The 21,781-nt window shown below is 46.7% G+C and overlaps 2 protein-coding genes across 3 annotated transcripts; one reads left to right on the top strand and one right to left on the bottom strand.

Annotated features, from left to right (window-relative positions):
• Positions 1-339: 339 nt before the first annotated feature.
• LOC109768344 (ABC transporter G family member 5) lies at positions 340-2,593 on the bottom strand. The gene has a single exon (XM_020327075.4). The coding sequence runs from the start codon at positions 2,453-2,455 to the stop codon at positions 431-433; it is 2,025 nt and encodes a 674-aa protein (XP_020182664.1). The 5' UTR covers positions 2,456-2,593; the 3' UTR covers positions 340-430.
• Positions 2,594-18,767: 16,174 nt separating this feature from the next.
• Positions 18,768-21,146, top strand: LOC120973907 (uncharacterized). 2 transcript variants are annotated; one of them, XM_040400217.2, is made up of 3 exons: positions 18,768-18,919; positions 19,009-19,711; positions 19,808-21,141. In XM_040400217.2, the coding sequence occupies exons 1-3, from the start codon at positions 18,840-18,842 to the stop codon at positions 19,865-19,867; spliced, it is 843 nt and encodes a 280-aa protein (XP_040256151.1). In that variant the 5' UTR covers positions 18,768-18,839; the 3' UTR covers positions 19,868-21,141. The 2 variants fall into 2 exon arrangements, with proteins under 2 accessions (XP_040256151.1, XP_045089421.1); XM_045233486.2 differs by having other exon boundaries at positions 19,009-21,146.
• Positions 21,147-21,781: the final 635 nt, after the last annotated feature.

The following is a 21,781-nucleotide window of genomic DNA, read 5'->3' as shown; positions in this document are numbered from 1 at the left end:
AATTCTGACCATGGATTGTCTTATATTTTGACTAAAAGTTTGGTAAGTAAATTTAAGTGAAATTGGTTCAGAAGGTAAGTAAATTAAGGTGATTAATTATCATATACATGAAGGTTGGACGAAGGGTGGTGGAAAGAAAGGTGAAATGGAAATCTTACATTCTTTTTAAGTAGTAGAGAAAATGAAGTTAAATCTTGACCTCCATATAATTTTAGAGCCATGCAACCATTAGCTGCTAGAGATTACATTTAAAGCTAATCCATTGTATATAATATAAGTGATTCCCATATAATAATATGTAGGTAATGCCTTGTGTGATTCATGTTGGATGATATATGCTAAATGTAATTAGTCCCTTTACTCATCACAAGTCCCATAATTTACAACCAAAATTATAGCAAGATCGATAGAACACATGCAAGGAATGGACTCAAGCTTTGGTGGTAGATGCAGAGAAGCAAGCAGAGTAGTGCGAGGAGGAAGACAGCAATGCGGACCGCGCTGCGGCCCTGAGCGTGAGGCTGCAGCGGACCCGGAGCACGGCGTAGCCGAGCAGCCGGTAGAAGGCGACGAAGCCGACCATGACGGCCACGTTCCGCCACCGGCACTCCTCCCCGATGCCCTCCCGCCGGAGCACCTCGTCGCCGGTCGCCACGCACACCCCCATCGCCGTCGCCGCGCACCTGCCCCCGAACTCGTTCAGCAGCAGCGCCTCGAACGGCCACTTGAAGAGCGAGAGATAGTGCATCGGCACCCAGTACGCCGGCATCGCCGACCGCCGGATGAAGTAGCCCGAGAAGAGGAAGAAGGAGCCCATCACGCCCTGCACCGCCGCGTTCCCCACCACGAAGTCCGGCGCCGCCGCCGCGAAGCACGCCACCACCGAGTTGGCCGTGTAGAGGACCAGCCAGATGAGGAGGAGGAAGTAGAAGAAGGCCGGTGCTGTGCGGCGCAGCCCCGTCAGCCAGTACGCCGGCGCCGCGAACACTGCCGCCAGAACCAGCTGGAATGGCAGGAACACCAGGGCGTTCGCCACGGCGTAGGCGGACACGCGGTAAGCCCCCGACGACGTCTCCTTGGCAAGGATCTCCCGCTCCTGCAAAAACACCGGCAGCGCCTCCGTCGTCGATGACAGCAGGAAGGTGAGGAGGAACGCGAAGAGGCCCACCCGCTCCGCCACCTTGTCTTCGGCGAGATCGTAGAAGATGGAGCCGAGGGCGAGGCCGGCGACGAGCATGCACACGGTGCGGCACGCGAAGAGCTGCCGCGTCCGCGCCACGTTCTTGAAGAAGCGCTGCGACAGCACCGCCACCTCGCGCGGCCACGAGTTGGCGTACCGGTGTTGCCCATTGCTTCCTCCGGCGGTGAGCATGCCTGCTGCAGAGTCGTCGTCGGCCTGGGCCTGGAGCTTGTGCTGCTGGAAGAGCTGCTGCAGCGTGCAGCGGCGGTCGCGCTGCTGCTGCTGGAGGTGCAGGTGGAGGCGCAGCTCGTCCACCGAGTCGATGGCGAACTCGACGGCGTCCACGTGCGGGGGAAGGCGGAGGCCGGCGCCGGCGAGCAGGGTGTGCAGCTCGTCGACGGAGCCGTGGTGGAGCACGGAGCCCGCGGCGAGCAGGAGCACGGCGTCGAACATCTTGACGATGCGCGCGCCGGGCTGGTGGATGCTGAGCACCACGGTGCGCCCCCGCGACTCGGCCATCGCCCGGAGCGCGCCGACGATCTGGAGCGCGGACGCGCTGTCGAGGCCGGAGGTGGGCTCGTCGAGCACAAGCACGGCGGGGTCGCGCACGGCCTCCACTCCGATGGACACGCGGCGCCGCTCGCCGCCGGACAGGTCCTTGACCCTGGCGTCGGCGACGCGAGCCAGCGCGAGGTCGTCGACGAGCGCGTCCACCGCGTTCGGGTCGTACTCGTCCGGGCCGAGGCGGAGGCGCGCGCTGAAGTGGAGCGTCTCGCGCACGGTGAGCAGCGGGAAGAGGACGTCGCGCTGGGTGACGTAGCCGCAGAGGCGGCGCAGGGCGGCGGCGTCGACAGGGGAGCCATTGACGCGGAGGTCAGTAGGATTGGACGAGCTGGGCTCAAGGCGGCCGGAGAGGATCTCGAGCAGCGTGGACTTGCCGGCGCCGCTGGGGCCGACGATGGCGAGAAGCTCGCCGGGGCGCGCGCGGCAGCTGACGTTGCGGAGCACGAGGCGGCACCGGCTGCTGCGGCTGACCGGCGGAGGCGCAGGCGCAGCGGGGTCGCCGGCGGCGTCGAGGAGGAGGTCGTCGGGCCTGCTCCATATCTTGAGCGGGTGAGGCCGGGCGGAGACGGTGATGTGGTAGTTGATGCCCGCGGCCTCCACCTCGCACCTGCAGCTTTCTACTCCCCCGCCGCTCTTCATGGATTCGCTCGCCAGCTCGTCGTCTTCCTGGATGGTTGCTAGTAAAGGTGGTGCTTCACCTGCCGGATGCATGGAAGACGATGAGCTTCGTGGTCGCTAGCTTTATCGTTTGTGTTGGCTGAAGCTTGGATGATTGGGCTTGGCTGAGCTTAGTTTGGCTTGCTCGGTGGGTGTATATGGCCATGGGAGTGTGAGCTTGGAGTGGAGTGGCACATGATGATACCATGTATACGTGCTGGTCTTCTTGGAAGGTGGCGGGCAGCCAGGGCTGACGATTTGACCACTATGCCCCTATCACTGTATTCTCCAGGTTTATTTTTCCTAATGAGAGTGTATACCCTCGCACCTTCTTTTATCCGCCCCTCAATGTATTTTTCGACAAAGGGTGAGGTTTATTGGCTCAGAATCGAGCATCAAGAAAATACATAGCATGATGAGCACACTCCCCGTCTTCGCATAACTAGGATGCACACATGCGAAAACAAACCGACAACTAGCAATATAAAACCAAAGCTATGCACGGGTAAGGAAAAAAGCTCAAAGTGATCAGATCTGTGATCTAATGCCGTTCAATGTGTTAGAAATTCCCGGGGAGACAGCATCAACATTAAACCAGCTTTGCCGCGGGAATTTTTAGAAGCATCACAATAATGTGAATTGCCACGAGAACGCCTACATTTGATGGGTTCGACTAACGGCAACGACCGAACCCACCAAACAGAGGCGACAACCATGCCAGGGCCTTCTGATGCACTCCCTTGCTTGTAGTATATATCCACTTTTCGGCTCATGTGGGTCTCTATTTCAAACAGCTGCCTTATGGGTTTATTGAGCATTCAAACAAACAAAAGCCATGGTTCTCTTTTGTGCGCAATGATGGAGGTTAACTGGTGGCCTATTGGGTAGCGATTTTATGACTTTCTACTCAATAGTACATCAAATAAAGTGATTTTGAATCAACAAACTACACACATTTTAGGATAAAACAAAATTTTATCACTTAAACACATGGATTTTTGTGTTCATTGCACCTAAACTGAGGTACCTACATTAACAGAGAATGATTGCATCATGTTCTGTTCATCCATGGAACAATGCATCACCTGCTAACTTTTTGTTGCGCCCTGATACATTTCGATGTGAAGTCGTGGACCTAGGTAAGAGTCCTGACCTAACGATCCTCCATCTCGGAGTTTCTGCAATGAAAGTGTCGACAATGTTGTTAACGATGGATTTGGGATTCTCGGCTACTATGTGTGGGGTGGGTGGTTGGAGGCTTGGAAGAGAATTGTGATGTCCTCTGCATATGTAAGATCAGAGTGGGAAGGTCGCGACAAATATGGACATATGAGGTAGCCATAGCCAAGGCAAGGTTTTGTGCTCTGGAACCGCGTGATGGATATTTCGGGTTTATAATGATAAAAGGTACATAGGGAGATTTCATTTTTATTTTTTTAGATTGTCGAATTCATCATAAACGCCTCAAGTTTAATCTCTAGTGGGTTAAAAATATCACAGCCTTTCTAACCATCAACTACTTTTTTTTTTTTTGCGGAAACACCGATTGGCTAAGGTAGACAGAGAGATGGATGTACACAAGATCGTTCCAGTCGGCAAGCAAAAGAGGTACTACAGTACATACATATGCACGTACGGTCCCTCCCCTGGCGGGTGGTCCTTCCCCTTGGCCTGATTTCGGTTGGCTGCTCATGCAAATATATTTCTGGTTGGGGGTATCGGCCGGGCGGGTCACATGCATGCACGAGTCGTTGGCCGTTGGAGGCATGCATCAGAAGATATCTCAAAGTAAAGGAGATACAACTATTTGAAAATACATGCATGGTGTTTAGTTTCTGGTTGTTATTGTTGTTAAATTTAAAATTTAACATTTGCGAGGTCCATATGCTAGCTTGCTAGCCCATGGCTTTGTTTCAGCTTTTCAGCTCTCCGCCGTACCTGTACGACCAAAGCCCTTTTGCATGCATGCATGCATCTTGTTTCTTTTTTGCTTGACTTTCTATCTCTCCAACCATAAACTACTACTGCCTGCTCCCAAATCTGCATGCCCTGTCCGCACCAGTCGATTCGCTAAGAGCTTTGTTATGGTTTATGTCCTACTCAGGAAGGCGAGATGGTGGTGGTTCCCTGAAGATGGAATAAAGGTCTCCCCGCTTAGCCCCCGTTCTGGTGATGCGTCTTGTATAATTGGTGGGCGTGTGGAGGTGTGTATCTGGCGGATCTGTCTTTGATGGATTTGTTCGGATCTGTTCGTCGTTCGTCTTCGTTCGTGTGTTTTCAAGTTGGATTCTTTTGATCTACACTCTTCATCCGCGGCGGTTGCTATTCCGGTGCGTTGGTTTTACGGGGCCTTAACACGATGACTTTCCGACTGTCTACTACAAGGTTTGCCCGGCTCCGACGAGGGAAGGGCGATGACAGCGGCGCGCCTTCGGCTGCTGTCGTCACTAGATGGTCTACGGATCTGAATGTTATTTTATTATTTCTAGTCTTCGTTGTAGTAGCATGATTGAAGATGAAATAGACTGGAAGTTCAAAAAAATCGCTAAGAGCTGTATGTATGCATGTTTTGCTACTTTGCTAGTAGTACGATACTCCAATGCATGCATGCATTACTACCATGCCAATTAGTGGCAGTATATGATACACACATGCATGCATGCACAACGCGGCCGGCCGGGCACTGCCGTGCATCCGATCAACGTCAGCAAACAGACACAGATTAATTAACGATAGACTGATCGGGAAAATAATAATAATAAGCAATCTCTAGAAACCTGTGGTCGACAGATGCTGCATGGCTAGCTTTCACCTTTGTAGCAACTCCCAAGACATGCATGCATGGATTTCTTGGCTTGGAGAGAGAGAGAGAAAGAGAGAGAGGGAGAGAGAGAGAGATCTAGTTCGTGGCCAGCAAGAGTTTGGCGCAGCTCAACTCCACAGTGTGAGAAGTCGAATTCGTGGCCAGCAAGAGTCGTCTGAGACGTCCACCGATCAAATCATCTAGCTAGCGAAGTGAGAGGAAGTAGCTAGCTAGGTACGTAGAGCGGTGCAAAAGCATCCATGTCCACTCCATCTGGCCTGGCAGCCGGCCGGTTGGCAGCTAGAGTTTTGTTAAGGAAGAAAAACCACTCAAATAGGTTGACTGGGAGCGTGCAAAAGGTGGCTAGGGACATGACACGGATTGGTGGATGGATGTACTCCTGCATGCAGCCCGAAAGCAAACGGCACCAACAGTTAGCCGGTTACCAGCTAATGTAGTTTGTGTGTGTGTAAGTATATGCCGGCCGGGTGATCCTTTTCATAGTTTCACTGGGCGTGTGATGCAATCATGCAAATGTATTTCTGACTGGGTGTACCGTGTACTCCCTCCGTTCCATATTACACGTACGTACGCGCTGGATGGACGGATCACATGAGTCGTCGTCGTTAGCTACTCCCTCCGTTCCAAAGTAGTGACTCAACTTTGTACAAAGTTAATACAAAGTTGAGTCATTTATTTTGAAACGGAGGAAGTAGCTAGCTAGCTAAACCGTACTAATAATTATACGGTATATGATATAAGAAAATTAAAACAATCAAGACAAAAGACTAATATCGCAGCTACTTGATCATCTGCATGTAGGTTTGCAGTTGCATGTAATGCATGTGCATGTACGTAGATATATGCACATGCAGTCCTCCGTCTGCTAGCTACTCCTAGCTGGCTGGCCAGTTAATGGCAGTACATACGTACATAGAGTCGAGACAGACAGATTGAAATGATGATTAACTATATATTCTTGGAGATACGCAAGGCATGCAGGATCAACCGTCTATATTATCAACTGATGACGGACACAGTGGGCTTGCCATGCATGCAAGCATCCTGTGGGTGTGCCCCCTGCAAAGTCAAGCGAGGCCCGGTTGCTGCATGCATTGCATGAGTCCGACCAAGCCTCAACCGGCGTTCTTTGTCCATCTCCAAAAGATTATCAGTGGCACCAAAACATGTACGTACGGCCGGCCTCGGTACGTACGTCACTGTGATCGATCCATGGGTACGTGGGTGGATCATTGTTTATTTTTTTATAGTTTTTTTGCCATCTGATATTAGGTTTGGTACCTGCCGTTTTAGGATTCTAGCTCTCTCGAGAAACTAGCTGGCTATCTTGTGGTCGACGATGCCCGGCTGCATGCGTTGCTCCCTGAGCGAGTGGGAGGAGAGATCAAATTCGTGGCCGGGGAGAGTTTGTCGTCAGGTTGAAGATGATCAGATCGGTGGTGGATGTCGATCCGTCGACCATACGCTAGAGCGGCGCCAAAGCATCCATGTCCACTTGACCTGGCCGCCGGTTGGCAGCTAGCCTCCCGTGACCCCTCCATGCACCATCAGATCATATGATCCATCCCTCCCGTGACCCTCCACCCCACCCCCAGCTCCACTCTGTCTGTCTGGCTGTATACTTCTTTTCTTTAATTTTTCAGCTTGCTTGCTTGCCTGTCTCCTTTTCTACGTAGTATATTCATCCTCGCCTACAAGTAAGTTTCCTATACAAGCTAGTACGTATGCTCCCTCTCCAGTCTCCACATGGCCAGCTAGATTGCTAGCTCATCCTTATTTTGCATACAATTGTGATAAGGAAATTACTACTGTAATATCTAAGGCACAAAAAGACTTGGCAGTTTGATTACTTCAGAACAAAATAGTGTTCCGATTAATTAGCGGAAAACTGGATGAAAACAATCACAAGCCACTGACAAGGTACACTGGAAAGATAAACGACACACACTGCTGAGAAGAAAACATCGTCGAGGTTTCACGTTGGTGTCATTGCCGACATCACTTTTTTTCTCTGTAAGAAACCCCCACTTCGCCACAAACGACCACTGAAAAGCTTACACCACATAGGCCGTGATCCAATGTCTGATGATTCGTTTTGCAACCTTGCGATTACGCCTGTACATGACCCGGGTGTGATCAACCTTGCTAAGATGGTGGTCCTGCCTTCACCACCACGCGCTCCAGAAAGTACGGCGTCCAAGGTGCGCGCACACTGGGTACCGCCCCAGCCGGGCTGGGTTAAGTTGAACACGGATGGGAGCTACATAGCGGCCACAGGTGCGGCGGGAGGAGGTATGATCCTGCGTGATGACAGAGGCGAGATCATCTACAGCGCATGTAGGGAGCTAAGTACATGCGACAACGCTTTAGAGGCGGAGCTAGAAGCGTGCAGAGAAGGCTTGGAGCTGGCCTTGCACCGATCTAACCTACCTATTCTGGTTGAGTTGGATAGCGCGGAGGCGGTGTCGATGATTACGGCGCGCGAGATGGATAGATCGTCACATCGTGCACTTATAGAGGAGATTCGTAGGTTGGCTGGAAGCGATGCTAGGGAGATCTCTTTTACTCTTTGTAGCCGTCTGCAGAACAGGATTAGTCATCAGCTGGCCGCCTATGGCCGTAGCACTCCGCGCACAGCAGTCTGGCTTACTGCCGGGATGGACTTTGTTGTAAACCTGGCTCTCGCTGAGAAGCCTCCTTAAGTAATGAGAATTCCCTTTTCCCCGAAAAAAAGGTCACGAGAAAAATCAACCAATGTCACGAGGACGATGAAGGTTGTAGAACCAAAGAGATTGGTTAGGTTCATGACACAGAGCAACATGCGACTGAAGCAACGCCATCTTCGATGTTTATGTTCTCCACCATAGTTTTACCTTCGTGGGTGAGTTAATTGCAAGGAAGTACCACATTTAGGCACGTTGTGACGAATCAGTACCACTAGTCATATTTTTTGCATTTCGGTACCATCTCTGTGGCTAATTGTTGCAAAAAGGGCTAAACCACGTATAAATGAGTATTGACGGTATTTCTGACCTGCAGGGCCCGCCTGTCGGGAGCCAAAATGGCATTTTTTTTGCAGAGGAGCCCCTCGCATTGTACCTAATCACGCAGATGCCCCCGCGAATGTCAAAAACAATTTGCGGTTACAGCGCACAACCATTACCACCACACTAGTTCGAGTTCGATGCTCAACTTGGATACTACTGCTTAATATTATTTGACCATTAAATAAATAAAACAAACAAAAAAACCCGCGTTTGACAGGATTAGAACCTCCACCTGCACCCGCGTAAGACAATGTGAGCGCGCTAGCCACTACGACACAGAGACACTTGCGGCATGCACACTTTTATCTAGTTTAGACACGTTCTGGCCTTTTTTCTTTTTTTTGTATGTGTTTTTTGTTTCACATTTCTTTTTTATATAGGTATAGTATGCAATACTTTTTGTAAATACATACTGAACATTATTGTATAAAGTATGATGAACAATTTTTTTATATACACTGAATATTTTTAAATATACAATGAACTTTTTTTAAATGTATAAATTCCATTTCTTTCTATGTGTTTGCTTTTGTTTCGGATTTCTTTTGTCTTTTTCCAGATCTTCGGTATTCTTCGGGTTTTCATGTTTTAAATTTTATTAAACTTTTTTATATAGGTTTAGTATACAAAAATAATTGTAAATACACACTGAATATTATTGTATAAATACACACTGAACATTATTGTATAATATACGATGATCAATTTTTGTATAATATACATTGAACATTTTTAAATATACGATGAACTTTTTTAAAATGTATAAATTCCATTTTTTTGTATGTCTTTTTTTTTGTTTCGGATTTCTTTATCTTTTTCTAACTTCGGTATTCTTCAGATTTTCCTTTATTATATTTTTTTACATTGCAAATGGGCCCTGCAGCACGTTTAGAAATGTATTGATTTGAAGGTAGGTTATACAAATTGTAAAATAAATTCGAGCCGGTCTGGTGGCTGTAGGCGCGTGCACCTATTCAATTAATTTTTTTAGGGGTACCTTTTTTTTGAGGGGGTTTTGAGGGGTACCTATTCTATTAATTAGTATTTGCATTCGTGTAAAAAAACATGTTAGTGCAAATGGGCCTGAAGCCTGTTTAACTGTTTTTTTCGAAAGTACGCTAAAGGCGTACTATATTTTTATAGAAGGCAGAAAGATAATTACAAGCAGTCAAGCTGGGATGCGCACATCCTGCTTGGCAGACACCAACACCAACACCTACCCAAGATCAACGGTCACTCTCTCATGAATGGGTCTAAACCTCCTACGCCGAAACCTGCGAGCGATCAATCCTTGATTTCCGAGAGCACTTGCGTCACCAATTGGCTCGGCATCCTCTGATCATGAACTCTATTGAACACCCTCGCGTTTCCCTGCTTTCATGAAGCCCAAGCCGTCCCTATCACAAATGAGTCAAAGCCTCGGCGAGTTTTACCGCTAAACCTCGTCCTCTGCTGGAGCCACCACTCGGTGAACGTGGTGCTCTGGGTGGGCGACATGATCTCCAGGTGCAGAAACAGCGGTCCCCATCACAAATGAGTCAAAGCCTGTTTAACTGTTGAATAATATAAAAGGACGCATGCCACAAGTGTAAGGCGATAATCTCTGTGGCGAAGTGTTTAGCGCGCACGCGCGTGGCGTCGGGGACGCAGGTCCGTGTACTGCCGGCCGCGTTATTTTTTCATTTGTTTTATTTCTTTAACGAGCAAAGAATATAAGCATGTAGTATCCGTTATGAGCAATGTCCAGTCGCTAGTGTAGTTGCAGGGCCCATGTAAGATCGAATCCCCACCAGGCAGCTCTGTTTTTTAACTTTCGCGGGGGCATCTGCATGATTAGGTACAATGCAAGGGCCTTCTATGCAAAAAAAGAAAACCAGGTTGGCTCTTGATAGGCGGGCCCCGCAGGTCAGAAATACCGCCAATACACATTTATACACGGTTTAGACGTTTTGCAACAATTAGCCACCGAGATGGTACTGAAATGCAAAAAATATGACTAGTGGTACTGATTCGTCACAACGCGCCCAAATGTGGTACTTCCCTGCAATTAACTCTTCGTGGGTCGGCATACTTGAGTCACATGGAGCCGACCTGCCATTCCCATCCTGTCGATTCTTAAACCAAAGTAGGGTTATGATTTAGGTCAGGCTAGCATACTAAAGGGAACAACTCAAAGAACAATGGTAGCATTATGGACGAGGAGTCGGTTCGAGGACATTGAAGCAAAAGAAGAGTCTGGAAAAAAGAGAAAAATGTTAAGGAGGCTGAGAAAAAAGAAAAGAAAGAAAATAAAAAGCTAGTGAAAAACAAAATAGAAACAAAGAAAATAAAAGATCCATCTAAAAATGGAGAAAAGAAACGAATAAAAACTGATGAAGGAAAAAAAAAGAAAAACTAAAACAATAAAACTGCAGAAAACCAGTGGAAAGCTGACCCTTTTTAATAACAATGTGGTGAACTACTAATTAAACACAAACTGGATGGTGGCCGAGTAGCTAGCAGTGCAATGTTGCAGGTAGGAGATCGCTGGAACAATTCCCCCCTGCTTCCCTGTTTCTCTATATTTCTTTTATCGCGAAATGGCCTGGCCCGCAACTGTAGATGCTTCTTCGACACTGAAGGAAGAAGACTCGCTGTAAGCGAGATATAGTCTTTGCGAGGAAGAAAGCTACTCGACGGCAGTTGCTGGCGTGAAGCCAGGCCCGACCCATGTACGATTCCGTGGCAAGCCCACGTACCAGTGCACGTATGAAAAAGGTCCCTAACACCGGACTCCTATTTGACGACCTCAGAGCTGGTTATAGGAAACATGCGCACACCCTTTCTCTCCTGGGCTCGATTTGCGAACCTCCTAGTTCATTTCCGACCGCAGTAACCCTAAGGAAATGGCATGGCTCGCAACTGTAGTTGCTTCTTCGAGACTGAAGGAAGAAGACTCGCTGTAAGCGAGATATAGTCTTTGCGAGGAAGAAAGCTAGTCGACAACAGTTGCTGGCGTGAAGCCAGTCCCAGCCAATGTACGATTCCGTGGCAAGCCCACGTATGAAAAATGTCCATAACATCGGCTCAACTCCTATTGACGACCTCAGAGCTGGTTATAGGAAACATGCACACACCCTTTCTGTCCTGGGCTCGAACTGCGAACCTCCTAGTTCATTTCCGATCATAGTAACCATAAGGAAATATCATGTGGAAGAAGAAAGGTAGTCGACATCAGTTGCCGGTGTGCAGCCGGCCCGTGCCATGTATGACGATTCCATTGTCAAGCCCACGTACGAGTGCATGTATGAAAGGTCCCTAATATCAGCCCAACTCTATTTGGCGCCCTGAGCCAGCTATCAGAAACAAGCGCACACCCCCTCTCTCTCTCCTAGACTCAGCCCATTTACTTTTTGTTTTCCTTTTTTCAACTTTAAAAATTATTGCGCGAGTGAGATTCAAACTACGGACCTCCTAGTTCATTTCTGACCGCAGTGACCATCGGGAAATATCACCTGCTATGCATACTTTCTACTTCTTTTCCTTCTTGTAGTCCGCAATTCTAGTTTAGGTTCTGAAATGTTTTCCTGGCTGTTTTTTTCTCGGATTTTTCATGCATCGTTTTTACTTGTTTTTTCTTTTTCTTTTTTCAAGAACATTCTTTTTAATTTGTGAACTTTTTCCTAATTTGTGGAAGAAAACGACTCCAGAATTTTTTCCAACTGTGAGAACATTTTCTTAACCAATGAGCTTTTTAAAACTTATGAAATTTTCAAAATTTTAATTGGGCAACAATTTTTAAATTCACAAACATTTCCCTCAAACTCGTGGCTTTTCCAAATTCATGAATTTTTTAAAATTTAAAATAATCATCAATTTTCAATCTCATGAACCTTCCCAAATTGATGAACTTTTGAAATTTGAACTTGTGATTTTTTTTCAAATATGTGAACCCTTTTCAAACATGTGAATATTTTTCCAATTCATGAACTTCTTAAAATATGAACTCCCCATCAATTTTCAAATTTATGATTTTTTCAAACTCATGAACTTTTCTAAACTTCATGCACTTTTTGCAATTCAAATTCGTGAACATTTTTCAAATTCATGATTTTTTTCAAAGTTGTGAACATTTTTTCAGTCTCATGTACTTTTTTAAACTCCTTAGCTTTTAAAATTCTATTTCGTGAACAAATTTTAAATTCTTAAAATTTTATAAATTCATGAACTTTTTTCAGATCCACAAATTCCTGAACATTTATTCAAATCCCTGAACTTGTTTTAAAATTCATGACTTTTTTATATTGACAATTATTTTTCAAATCCGTGAACTTTTTAAATTTTATGAAAAAAATAAATGCATGAACTTTTGCATTGAAATCCATGATTTTTTTCTTTCAGAAGTTAATGTTTAATGATCAACTGGTCGTTTGGTCAACAGTGTACTAGTCATCAAGCATTTTTTTAGAACGCGGTCATGTGTTGATTGGTCAACTTGGCAGATCGATAAGTAATGGAGAGACCTATCAATTGATGTCAATGCGAGGAGCAGAGATTGCCATGCAATAGATGCACTAGAGCTATAAGTGTATGAAACCTCACAACTAAAACTAAGTGTGTGTGCACCCAACTTGTTTGCTTATGAAGATCTCGGGCATTTGAGGAAGCCCGTCAACGGAATATACAAGCCAAGTTATATAACAAAAAATTCTCACTAATATATGAAAGTAACAAATCAAGAGACTCTCTATATGAAAATGTAGTGCTATTTTGAAGAACAAGTGTGAAAAATAGAGTAACATTGCCCTCCTTTTTTGTCTCATTCTTTTTTTCTTTTTCTTTTTCATGGACTTTTTTTGGCATCTTTTTTTCGAAGTGAAGAGCCTCATCCCGACTTGTGGGGGATTCATTGGTCTTCATCATCCTTTTCCTCACTGGGACAATGCTTTAATAATGATGATTATCACAATTTTATTTACTTACAACTCGGTAAACTGAAACAATATGGCCTAATATGAATGCCTCTGGCAGTGTATCAGGATGTGCAATGATCTAGCATAACATGCACTACAATGATGAACGATGGCTTTGCCACAAATATCATGTCAGCTCTATAGGACCATGCAAAGCAATATGGCGATGAACACACATGTCATGAGACGGAACGGTGTAAGTGGCATGGAAATATATCTTGGAATGACTATGAAAATGCCATGATAGGTAGATATGGTGGTTGTTTTCAGGAAAATATAAGGATGCGTATGTGTGATAGAGCGTATCATATCACGGTGTTTGGATGTACCAACGAAGTTTGCACCAACTCTCGAGGTGAGAAAGGGCAATGCACGGTACCGGAGGGGCTAGGAAAGGTGAGAGTGCGTATAATCCATGGACTCGCATTAGTCATAAAAACTCATATTCTTATTGTGAAAGTTTTATTAGCCCTCGAAGCAAAATACTACTCGCATGCCTTTAGGAAGGAGATTGGTAGAAGTTAACCGTCGCACGCCCCCGACTCAAACAACACAAATGATTTCAACCAGGAATTAAAACGCTCCAACATTGCGGTCATGTCATGACCGACACTTAAATAAGTTATCATAAAAAGCTTTAATATCAATATTTCTACTAACCAATGACCATCAACCAATACCGTTTTATATTACGACATCAATATAATTAAATCATACATTTCATATTTAGTGATCTATATGAAAGTTTTTATTATATCAATCTCATATACCTATTATTATCAGATTAGTCCCATAACCCGTGCACATTACCACTTCCTATTTAATACTCTTAAAAAGATTTAAGTAAAGCATGAGAGTATAATTATTTTTATAAAATATATAATCACCGCCGTGGTTATATAATAACCACGGCTCCTAGATAGAATAATTGTGTTGATACTCTTATGAAAAATCTTATGAGGATCACCTTTCTTTGCCTCCGCAGGCGTCGTCGTCGGTCCGCCTCGTCTCTTGTGACCTTAGGGCCATGGGAGCGGAGTGGATCCCGGTCCTTGTCTAAGGGAGGGCTCCGTTTTTAGATCTTTCTTTCAGTTTTGTTAGGGTTTGTGTCCTGCTCAGGACGGCGAGACAGCGGCGGCTCCCTGAAGATGGAATATGGTTCTTCCCGTCTAGACCCGGTTCTGGTGGTGCTTCTAGCATCATCGGTGGGCGTGTGGAGGCGTGTCTCCGGCATACATGTCTTTCGTGGATTTGCTCGGATCTGGTCGTCGTTCGTCTATGTTCTTGCGTCTTCAGGTTGGATTCTTCTAATCCATGTTACTCTTCATCGGCGATGGTTGCTATTCTGTTGCGCTGGTCCTATGGGGCCTTAGTACGACGACCTCCTTGTTAGTAGTAATCTTGAGATGAAAGTTAGTTAGTTAGTTGAGATATGGCTGAGTGAATCGGTCATATTAGTTAGTACGCGCACGTAGCTGATGGAGGTTGCATGCAGCCTCCGTTAGTGAAGGGCGTGTTTGGTTGCCCGCATCGAGCCCAACCAGGCCCGCGCGGGATGAGTGTGGGCTGTTTGGTTGCCTAGTTTTACTATTGGGCCTGCATAGCACGATGTTTAAAGCAGCTCTGGGCCTGCCTCACTGGGAACGCACGAATGGGCAGTTTCTCCAGGGCCAGGCCCGAGCGGTGCACGTGGGCGGGCGCGGCGGCACGCGCGCGGCCACTCTCGAGAAGCCGCGTTGCTTCCCGAAGCACCGGCAGTTATTAGCCTCACCGCCCCTTGAGACTCAACCAGGACAGCGGAGGCTTGACGCAGTAATAGCGGCGAGGTGTGCGGTACACACGGGACATGGAGACGGGCCAGGGCTCTGGTGGTCATACATGTGGTGAAACAACTGCGAATATGACTCGGGATGACTACAAGCAATGATGAAATTCCTTCAAGTTTTCAGACAGGCGGTCAAGGAAGAGCGGTGATGTTGAGTTCAGGTAACTCTTATGTGTGACACCCAATATGTGAGTTGTTCACTTTCACGCAGGTCAGTGATCGGTGTGTGATGGCGTTGGACTGATACTCTGGAAGTTGGGAGCATAGACTAGAGTAAAGAGGAACTTAATTTCGCTCGAGTGTTGACTGTGGTCAAGAAAAGGAGGGACTACAAGTTGCAGGTGGAGTCACATGGAGTCTTTGGAGTAGCAGCGGTATTCATTGGATAAGCTCAAGTCCAATGTACATGAAAGTTTGACGCATTGACGAATTCAAGGTGGTGGAGAATATTCGCCAAGGTGGAGTTTGTTCGAGTTGTGTCGAATATTGTGTACAAGGTAGGTTACAGTTGGACTTGTAGTTGTATTGTGTTTAGATAGGATATGGAGTCGTGTCCTAGTAGGACACTTGTATCCTAGGCCTCTCATATATAGCGGGGGTAGACACACAATGTAACCTATGCCAACATAATAGCATCGGAACGTAGGGGAAGCCGGCGGCATGTGCCAGCGTCCAGGGCGACCAGGTGCAGTATTGTAGCAGTGTCATGAGGAGGAGCGTCCATAGGCAGGCCCCGGGGATGTAGCCATATCGATGAACCTCGTTAACAAATCTCGGTGTCGTGTTCGTGTGATTGCTTGGTCCTATGATGATCGACGGTATGCCTCGGATTTATTCTAATAATTAGTATAGAACGGTTCAACCATTGCAACAAGTTTCCGTTGCAAAGCAAGCAAATGCATCATGGTGCTTGTTGCAAAGGTTGTGGCTGACTCGGCGGTAGATCGGCCGGGTGTCTTCACCCAGCTTAGCGTTCGGCTTCTCTAATACAGTTGAGTTAGTGCTAGTTTATTAGGAGCTGGGTCGCAAAAAAGAGTTGCATTACATGGCTATTAGGTTTGTCCGTGTCCTAGTGCGCTTCTGGCTTACAACGGTATTAGTTTGAGTCCGGCTAAGATTAGTATTTGAAAAATGATTAAAAACATCCGGCTGATTTTTCACTCACGTAAACCGCATCGCTCGCCAACCACGTGTCTCTCTGTGGACCGACATATCGGCTCTCTCTCTCGTTCCACCTTATCTCTTCACAGCCGCACGACCACGGGCGCTCTCTTTTCTATATCTCATTCTCCTCCACCGCTAGAAGCATCCGCTAGCGCCGCCGCAATCCGGCGTAGCCTACGGCTCTTGCGCGGTCATAATCCATTGTCGCGTCGCAGCACTCCCGTAGCCGACGGCGCTGCACCGCAGTATCCCCCACGCTGCATCGTATCTTTCATCGTCGGAGTCGCAACTTTCTGCCATGGCCACCGCGCTGCGTCGCAGCACCCGTCGCCGGCAACGCAGCATCCGCCATGGCTGCCGGCGCTGCATCGCAGCTTTCGCCGTTGTCGCGCTCGCGCTGCGTCGCAAACTTCCACCATGGCCGCCCTGCTACGTCGCCGAGCAACGCTGCATCGCAGCATCCACCATGGCCGCCAACGCTGCATCTCAATTTCCGCCATCATCGCTGCCTGCTGCGTTGTAGCTTCTGCCATTGGCGCCAGCGCTGCATCTCAGTTTCCGCCGTCGTCGCTGCCTGCCGCGCTGCAACTTCCGCCATGGCCGCCATGCTGCATCGCAGCACTCGTCGCTGTCGATGGAGCTTCGCCGGGGGAGCCGGTGTTGTGATGAAGCTCCGTCGAGGCCGTCCAGTGCTTCAATGGAGCTTCGCCAGCGGGCCAACAGTGCTGCAATGGAGCTTCGCCGGTAGCCGTCGGGGCTGGGATGAAGCATCATCGAAGCGGCATGTGTTTCAGTGGAACATCGCCGGCGGCGGCAAGTGTTGCGGTGAAGCGCCGCCTCGCCGATGTTGTCGTTGCAGTCACTGGCGGAGCGCTCCGGTGGGCGAGGTATGGCGCCTGCCATACCTTGATTATTGGCAAAAAAATTATACGTATGTATCTATCACTCGGCCGCTCTCTGTCTCCGCTCGCAGGAGCCAGGCAGCCAGCGGTGGCCTCGAGCCCTCGAACGCAGCCGGCTCCAGCGCCCTCTGCCCACGACCCCACGTCCCCTCTGGTCCCACCCACCTAAAAAAAAGAAAACCAACGACCCAGCCGCGACCACGCAGTCCACGCTCCGTCCCTGCCCACTCTGTCCCTGCCCGAGACCCAAACCTAGCTAGCGCGGCGGGCCGGCGGCGGCGGCTTACCTGGCGCGAGGACCAAGCGGGCGCAGGCGGCGGAACCGCGGAAAGCTGGGGGCGGCGGCTCCAGTGGCGCAGCAAGCGACGGCAGCAGCAAGCGGCGGCTCCGGCGGCGACTCCAGCGGCGCGGCGGCTTCAACGGCGGCTCCAGCAGGTAATCCCCATGTCCACTCCTCTGCGGCTCTGCCCATGACCGAACTCTGAAGTCTGAACTTTGATGGCAGTGGCTTTTTTGTTCTGTCAAAGTGTCAATTGTTTAGATTGCTAGAAGATGGTAATTGTTTAGACCTAATAAGATGCCCAACCGGCTCATTTTTGTCTAGATTGCTAGAAGATGGAAGGAAAGGGAAAGGGACTAGTAAATCCAAAGAAAAGAGGAAGAGGTAATATCTCATTTTTCTGAAATTTTGTAGCAATTTTGAACAGCAGCTTGAAGCCTTAAATTCAACCATGTTTTAGTGATATATTAATCTTCTCATTGCAGATTTGAAAAAGTATTTTGAAGTGCTTGGTAGTGGCAGCAGCTCACAAACAAATCCAAGCACCCGCGAAAGTGTCAATATTTCAGCAAATGTCAATCATCAAGATCAAGTGACTTCCATGGAAGAAGAGCATGAAAATTTGATGCCAACCGAACAAGTGGAAGAACAAACTACCGATTCCGTCGAAGCTATAGTGGAAGAGAATGTTGAAGTTCACGGGTTGAAGGTATAACTATTTTTAGTGAAGATTACATAAATGGTGATCCAGGCCTTCGCATTCCACTTGATAGTTTTGCCCCCAACATTAGAGATGATGTTAGATTTGCTTATATCCGAATGGGTGCAACTCAACCAACTAGTTGCACTTTCCTCCCAAATAGAGATGGAAGATGCTTCCGGCCACAATGGTATAAGGATTTTGAGTGGTTGGAATATAGTGTGGATAAGCATAAGGCATATTGCTTCTATTGTTATCTTTTTAAGCATGACCGAATGGATGATAAATTTGGGCATGATGTTTTCTCCAAATTGGGTTTTGACTGTTGGAAAAATGCGGTTGCAGCATTCCGTAAACATGTTGGTGGGCCATGTAGCATCCACAATATTTCAAAAACAGCATGTGATGATTTAAAAAATCAAAGGGCAAGTGTGAAAAGTAAAGTTACAACTTACAGCAAAGGTTCACTAGTCAAGTATGAAACTCGTGTGGATACATCTTTGGCCATTGTAAGTTATCTAGCATTGCAAGGTGAACCATTTTGTGGACACGATGAATCCACTTCTTCTTTGAACAAGGTGAATTTTTTGGAGCTACTTGATTGGGTGAAAGAAAGAATTCCAGAAGTGAAGGTTGCATTTGATGAGCTATGCCCTAAGAATGCCCAAATGACTTCCGGAAAAATTCAAAAAAATCCTTGTTTCTCATTGTGCAAATGCGGTCACCAAAGCAATCAAAGAAGAGATGGGTGATTGTCTTTTCTCCGTTCTTATTGATGAGTGCCGTGATATATCGGTGAAAGAACAAATGGCCGTGGTTATTAGGTACGTGTTTAAGCTTTTGAAGTGTCTATGTGCTTTTTGATCATTTTGTTCTATGTCGAGTGGTCAACTAACTATATGACATTTTGTAGGTACTTGAGCAAACAAGGAGAGACTATTGAACGTTTTTTAGGTATTAAGCATGTCCCGGACACAACATCTGCTTCTTTAAAGAAGGCATTGTTGGAGGTTTTTGCTAAACACGGTCTAGTTGTTGCACGACTACGAGGGCAAGGGTATGATGGGGCATCTAATATGAGAGGAGAATTCAATGGCCTTCAGAAGTTAATTCGAGATGAGAACCCATATGCTTTCTATATCCATTGCTTTGCCCACCAACTGCAGTTGGTAGTTGTTGCTGTTTCGAGATGCTGCAAGGGTGTTGAGGATTTTTTTGAATATGTGACCATGATATCTAATCTCAGTACGTCATCTTGCAAGAGGAAGGATAAATTGCTTGACAAGCAAAAACAGGTTCTTTTGGATAAGATTAGGGGAGGTGAGATGCCCACAGGAAGAGGCAAAAATCAAGAAACATCCTTGGTCAGACCTGGAGATACAAGATGGGGCTCTCATTACACAACCTTATCTCGCATTGAATCAATGTGGGATGCAGTCATAGAAGTTTTGGGCATTGTTGAGGATGATGTGCGTGTTCCATGTAGAGCAGGAGGTTTGGTTCATCAAATGGAGACTTTTAGCTTTGTGTTCATCCTGAAGATGATGCTAAAGATCCTTCGTATGACAAATGATTTGTCTCTTCTATTGCAAAAGAAGGATCAAAATGTTGTTCAGGTATGTGATCGATCATGTTATATGTATCTACTCTGCTTGATATATTTTGTTCATGAAAACATACATGCATCTAAAATTGTAATTGTCTCATTTCAGGCAATGTCATTGGTTACGGATGTGAGAACACGTTTGATCAATTGGAGAAATGATGGTTGAGAGCCACTCTTGGAAGATGTCAAAGCCTTTTGCACCAAAAACGACATTCCAATACCAAATATGGATGACATGTTTACAAAGTGGGGAAAATCAAGAAAAGGTGGACGAAACAATGTCACAGCTGATCATTTTTTTCGTGTGGACACCTTCTATGCTGCCATAGACTCCATCACCACAGAGTTTGATCATCGTTTCAATGAGGTATCTTCAGAGCTGCTCCAGAACTTCTCTTGTCTTGACCCAAGAAACTCCTTTTCTAGGTTCAATGTGAATAAGCTTGCTAGACTCACAGAGATTTATTGTGAGGATTTCTCAGATTATGAACGTGAACATATAGTTGATAACCTCGAGCTATTCATTATCCATATGAGAAGAATTGAAGAATTTAGAGCTTGTCATGATATTGCAAGCCTAGCTAAAAAGATGGTTGAACTTGAAAGGCATGTCATGTTTCCTGCTGTTTATCGCCTCATTGAGTTGGCATTGCTACTACCGGTAGCGACGGCAACAGTTGAAAGAGCCTTCTCATCAATGAAAATCATCAAGACTGAGTTGCGCAGCAAGATGTCTGATGGCTGGCTTAATGACTTGATGGTGTGTTACATTGAGCGAGCGATCTTCAAAAGTATTGATCTTGATAAAATTAAGGAAGATTTTCAGAAGGAAGGTAGGGCACTGCCATTGCCTGGGTCTTCTACACGCCATTAAAAGCTTCATTATCGGTATGTTTAGGTTGTTTCCTATTGAGACATGTCTACATTTCCATTGTATTTGGTTATTCGTTCGTAGTGTGTATTGTTAGTCAGTGTTGTTACTTGTTAGTGTGTATTGACTCTTTGATTCGCATAAAAAATAAATCTTAGTGAGACTTCGCCACACCTTAAATTTTTTTCGTGGTCCGCCTCTGGTCGCAGTGAAGCGTCGCGGCGGCTACCTGGGCTCCGGTGCAGCACTCGCCGGCGGCTGCTGGTGCTGCGAGGTCGAAGCAAGAGAGGGGCCTGTTGTACGATGTGAGGAAGAGATCGTGCGTGTGTTGACCATGCAGACCAGCTGAGAGAAAAGATCCGACGGGTGTGATGGGGCTGATCGAACGGTCAGGGAGGCGGCTTAAATCTTCCTGGCATCAGCCGGTTGATTTGTAGCATTGGCCTTAGTATTTGCGCTTGTACGGGGGTTAGCAGCAGCATGTGCCTGGGTTGTATTAAAATTCCTCTACCGGTGGGTTTGTGTTTGGTCGGTTATCTATGCATATATATATATGCACAGCCTCTGCGTGAGATTGTAAGCTGAGAAAACAAGAGAAGAACTAAAGAAAAATACGAGGCATACCAAAGTTTTTCCTGCGCATCGTTTTTAATCTATAGCTTGATGTGATCGATCCTTCGCCATTAGTCTGCTCGGCCCAATGGACAAACCAAGCAGTCAAGAGCACTATATAAGAAACAAGAGCGATGCTTCCAACAGTAGGATGGTGAGATCAAAGGTGACAGTGGAGCTTCACTTTCTACCCGTCGTAAGTATCAGCAAACTTTATTCATACAAATTACCTACTCTGCTAAATAACTACCTTAACAAGCTTGACTATTGAATGTAACTACTACCGCTGCTTGACTGACTGCTCATGTTTACAGGACGTTCTACGCGACATATTGTCACGGTTATCACTCAAGCAAGCCGTGAGAATGAGCGCACTATGCCGCGAATGGTGGCGACTAGGTTTATGCCACCCGGATCTGGTGTTCACTAAAGACACCTTATTTGGCAGCAATAAAATCATATACTATATTGATCGGGAATCCACGGTTGCCGAGTTCATCACCAGAGTGGATAATGTGTTGCGCCCGTTTTGGTCTAGTTTCACCACGACAACTAGTACAGTGGATAAGTTCGTTGTCGAATTTGGTCTCACTAGGC

The sequence above is a fragment of the Aegilops tauschii genome, chromosome 2 (genome assembly GCF_002575655.3).
Source record: "Aegilops tauschii subsp. strangulata cultivar AL8/78 chromosome 2, Aet v6.0, whole genome shotgun sequence".
NCBI lineage: Eukaryota > Viridiplantae > Streptophyta > Magnoliopsida > Poales > Poaceae > Aegilops > Aegilops tauschii.
Note: the sequence above shows the minus strand (reverse complement) of the source record. Positions and strands in the feature narration are given on the sequence as shown.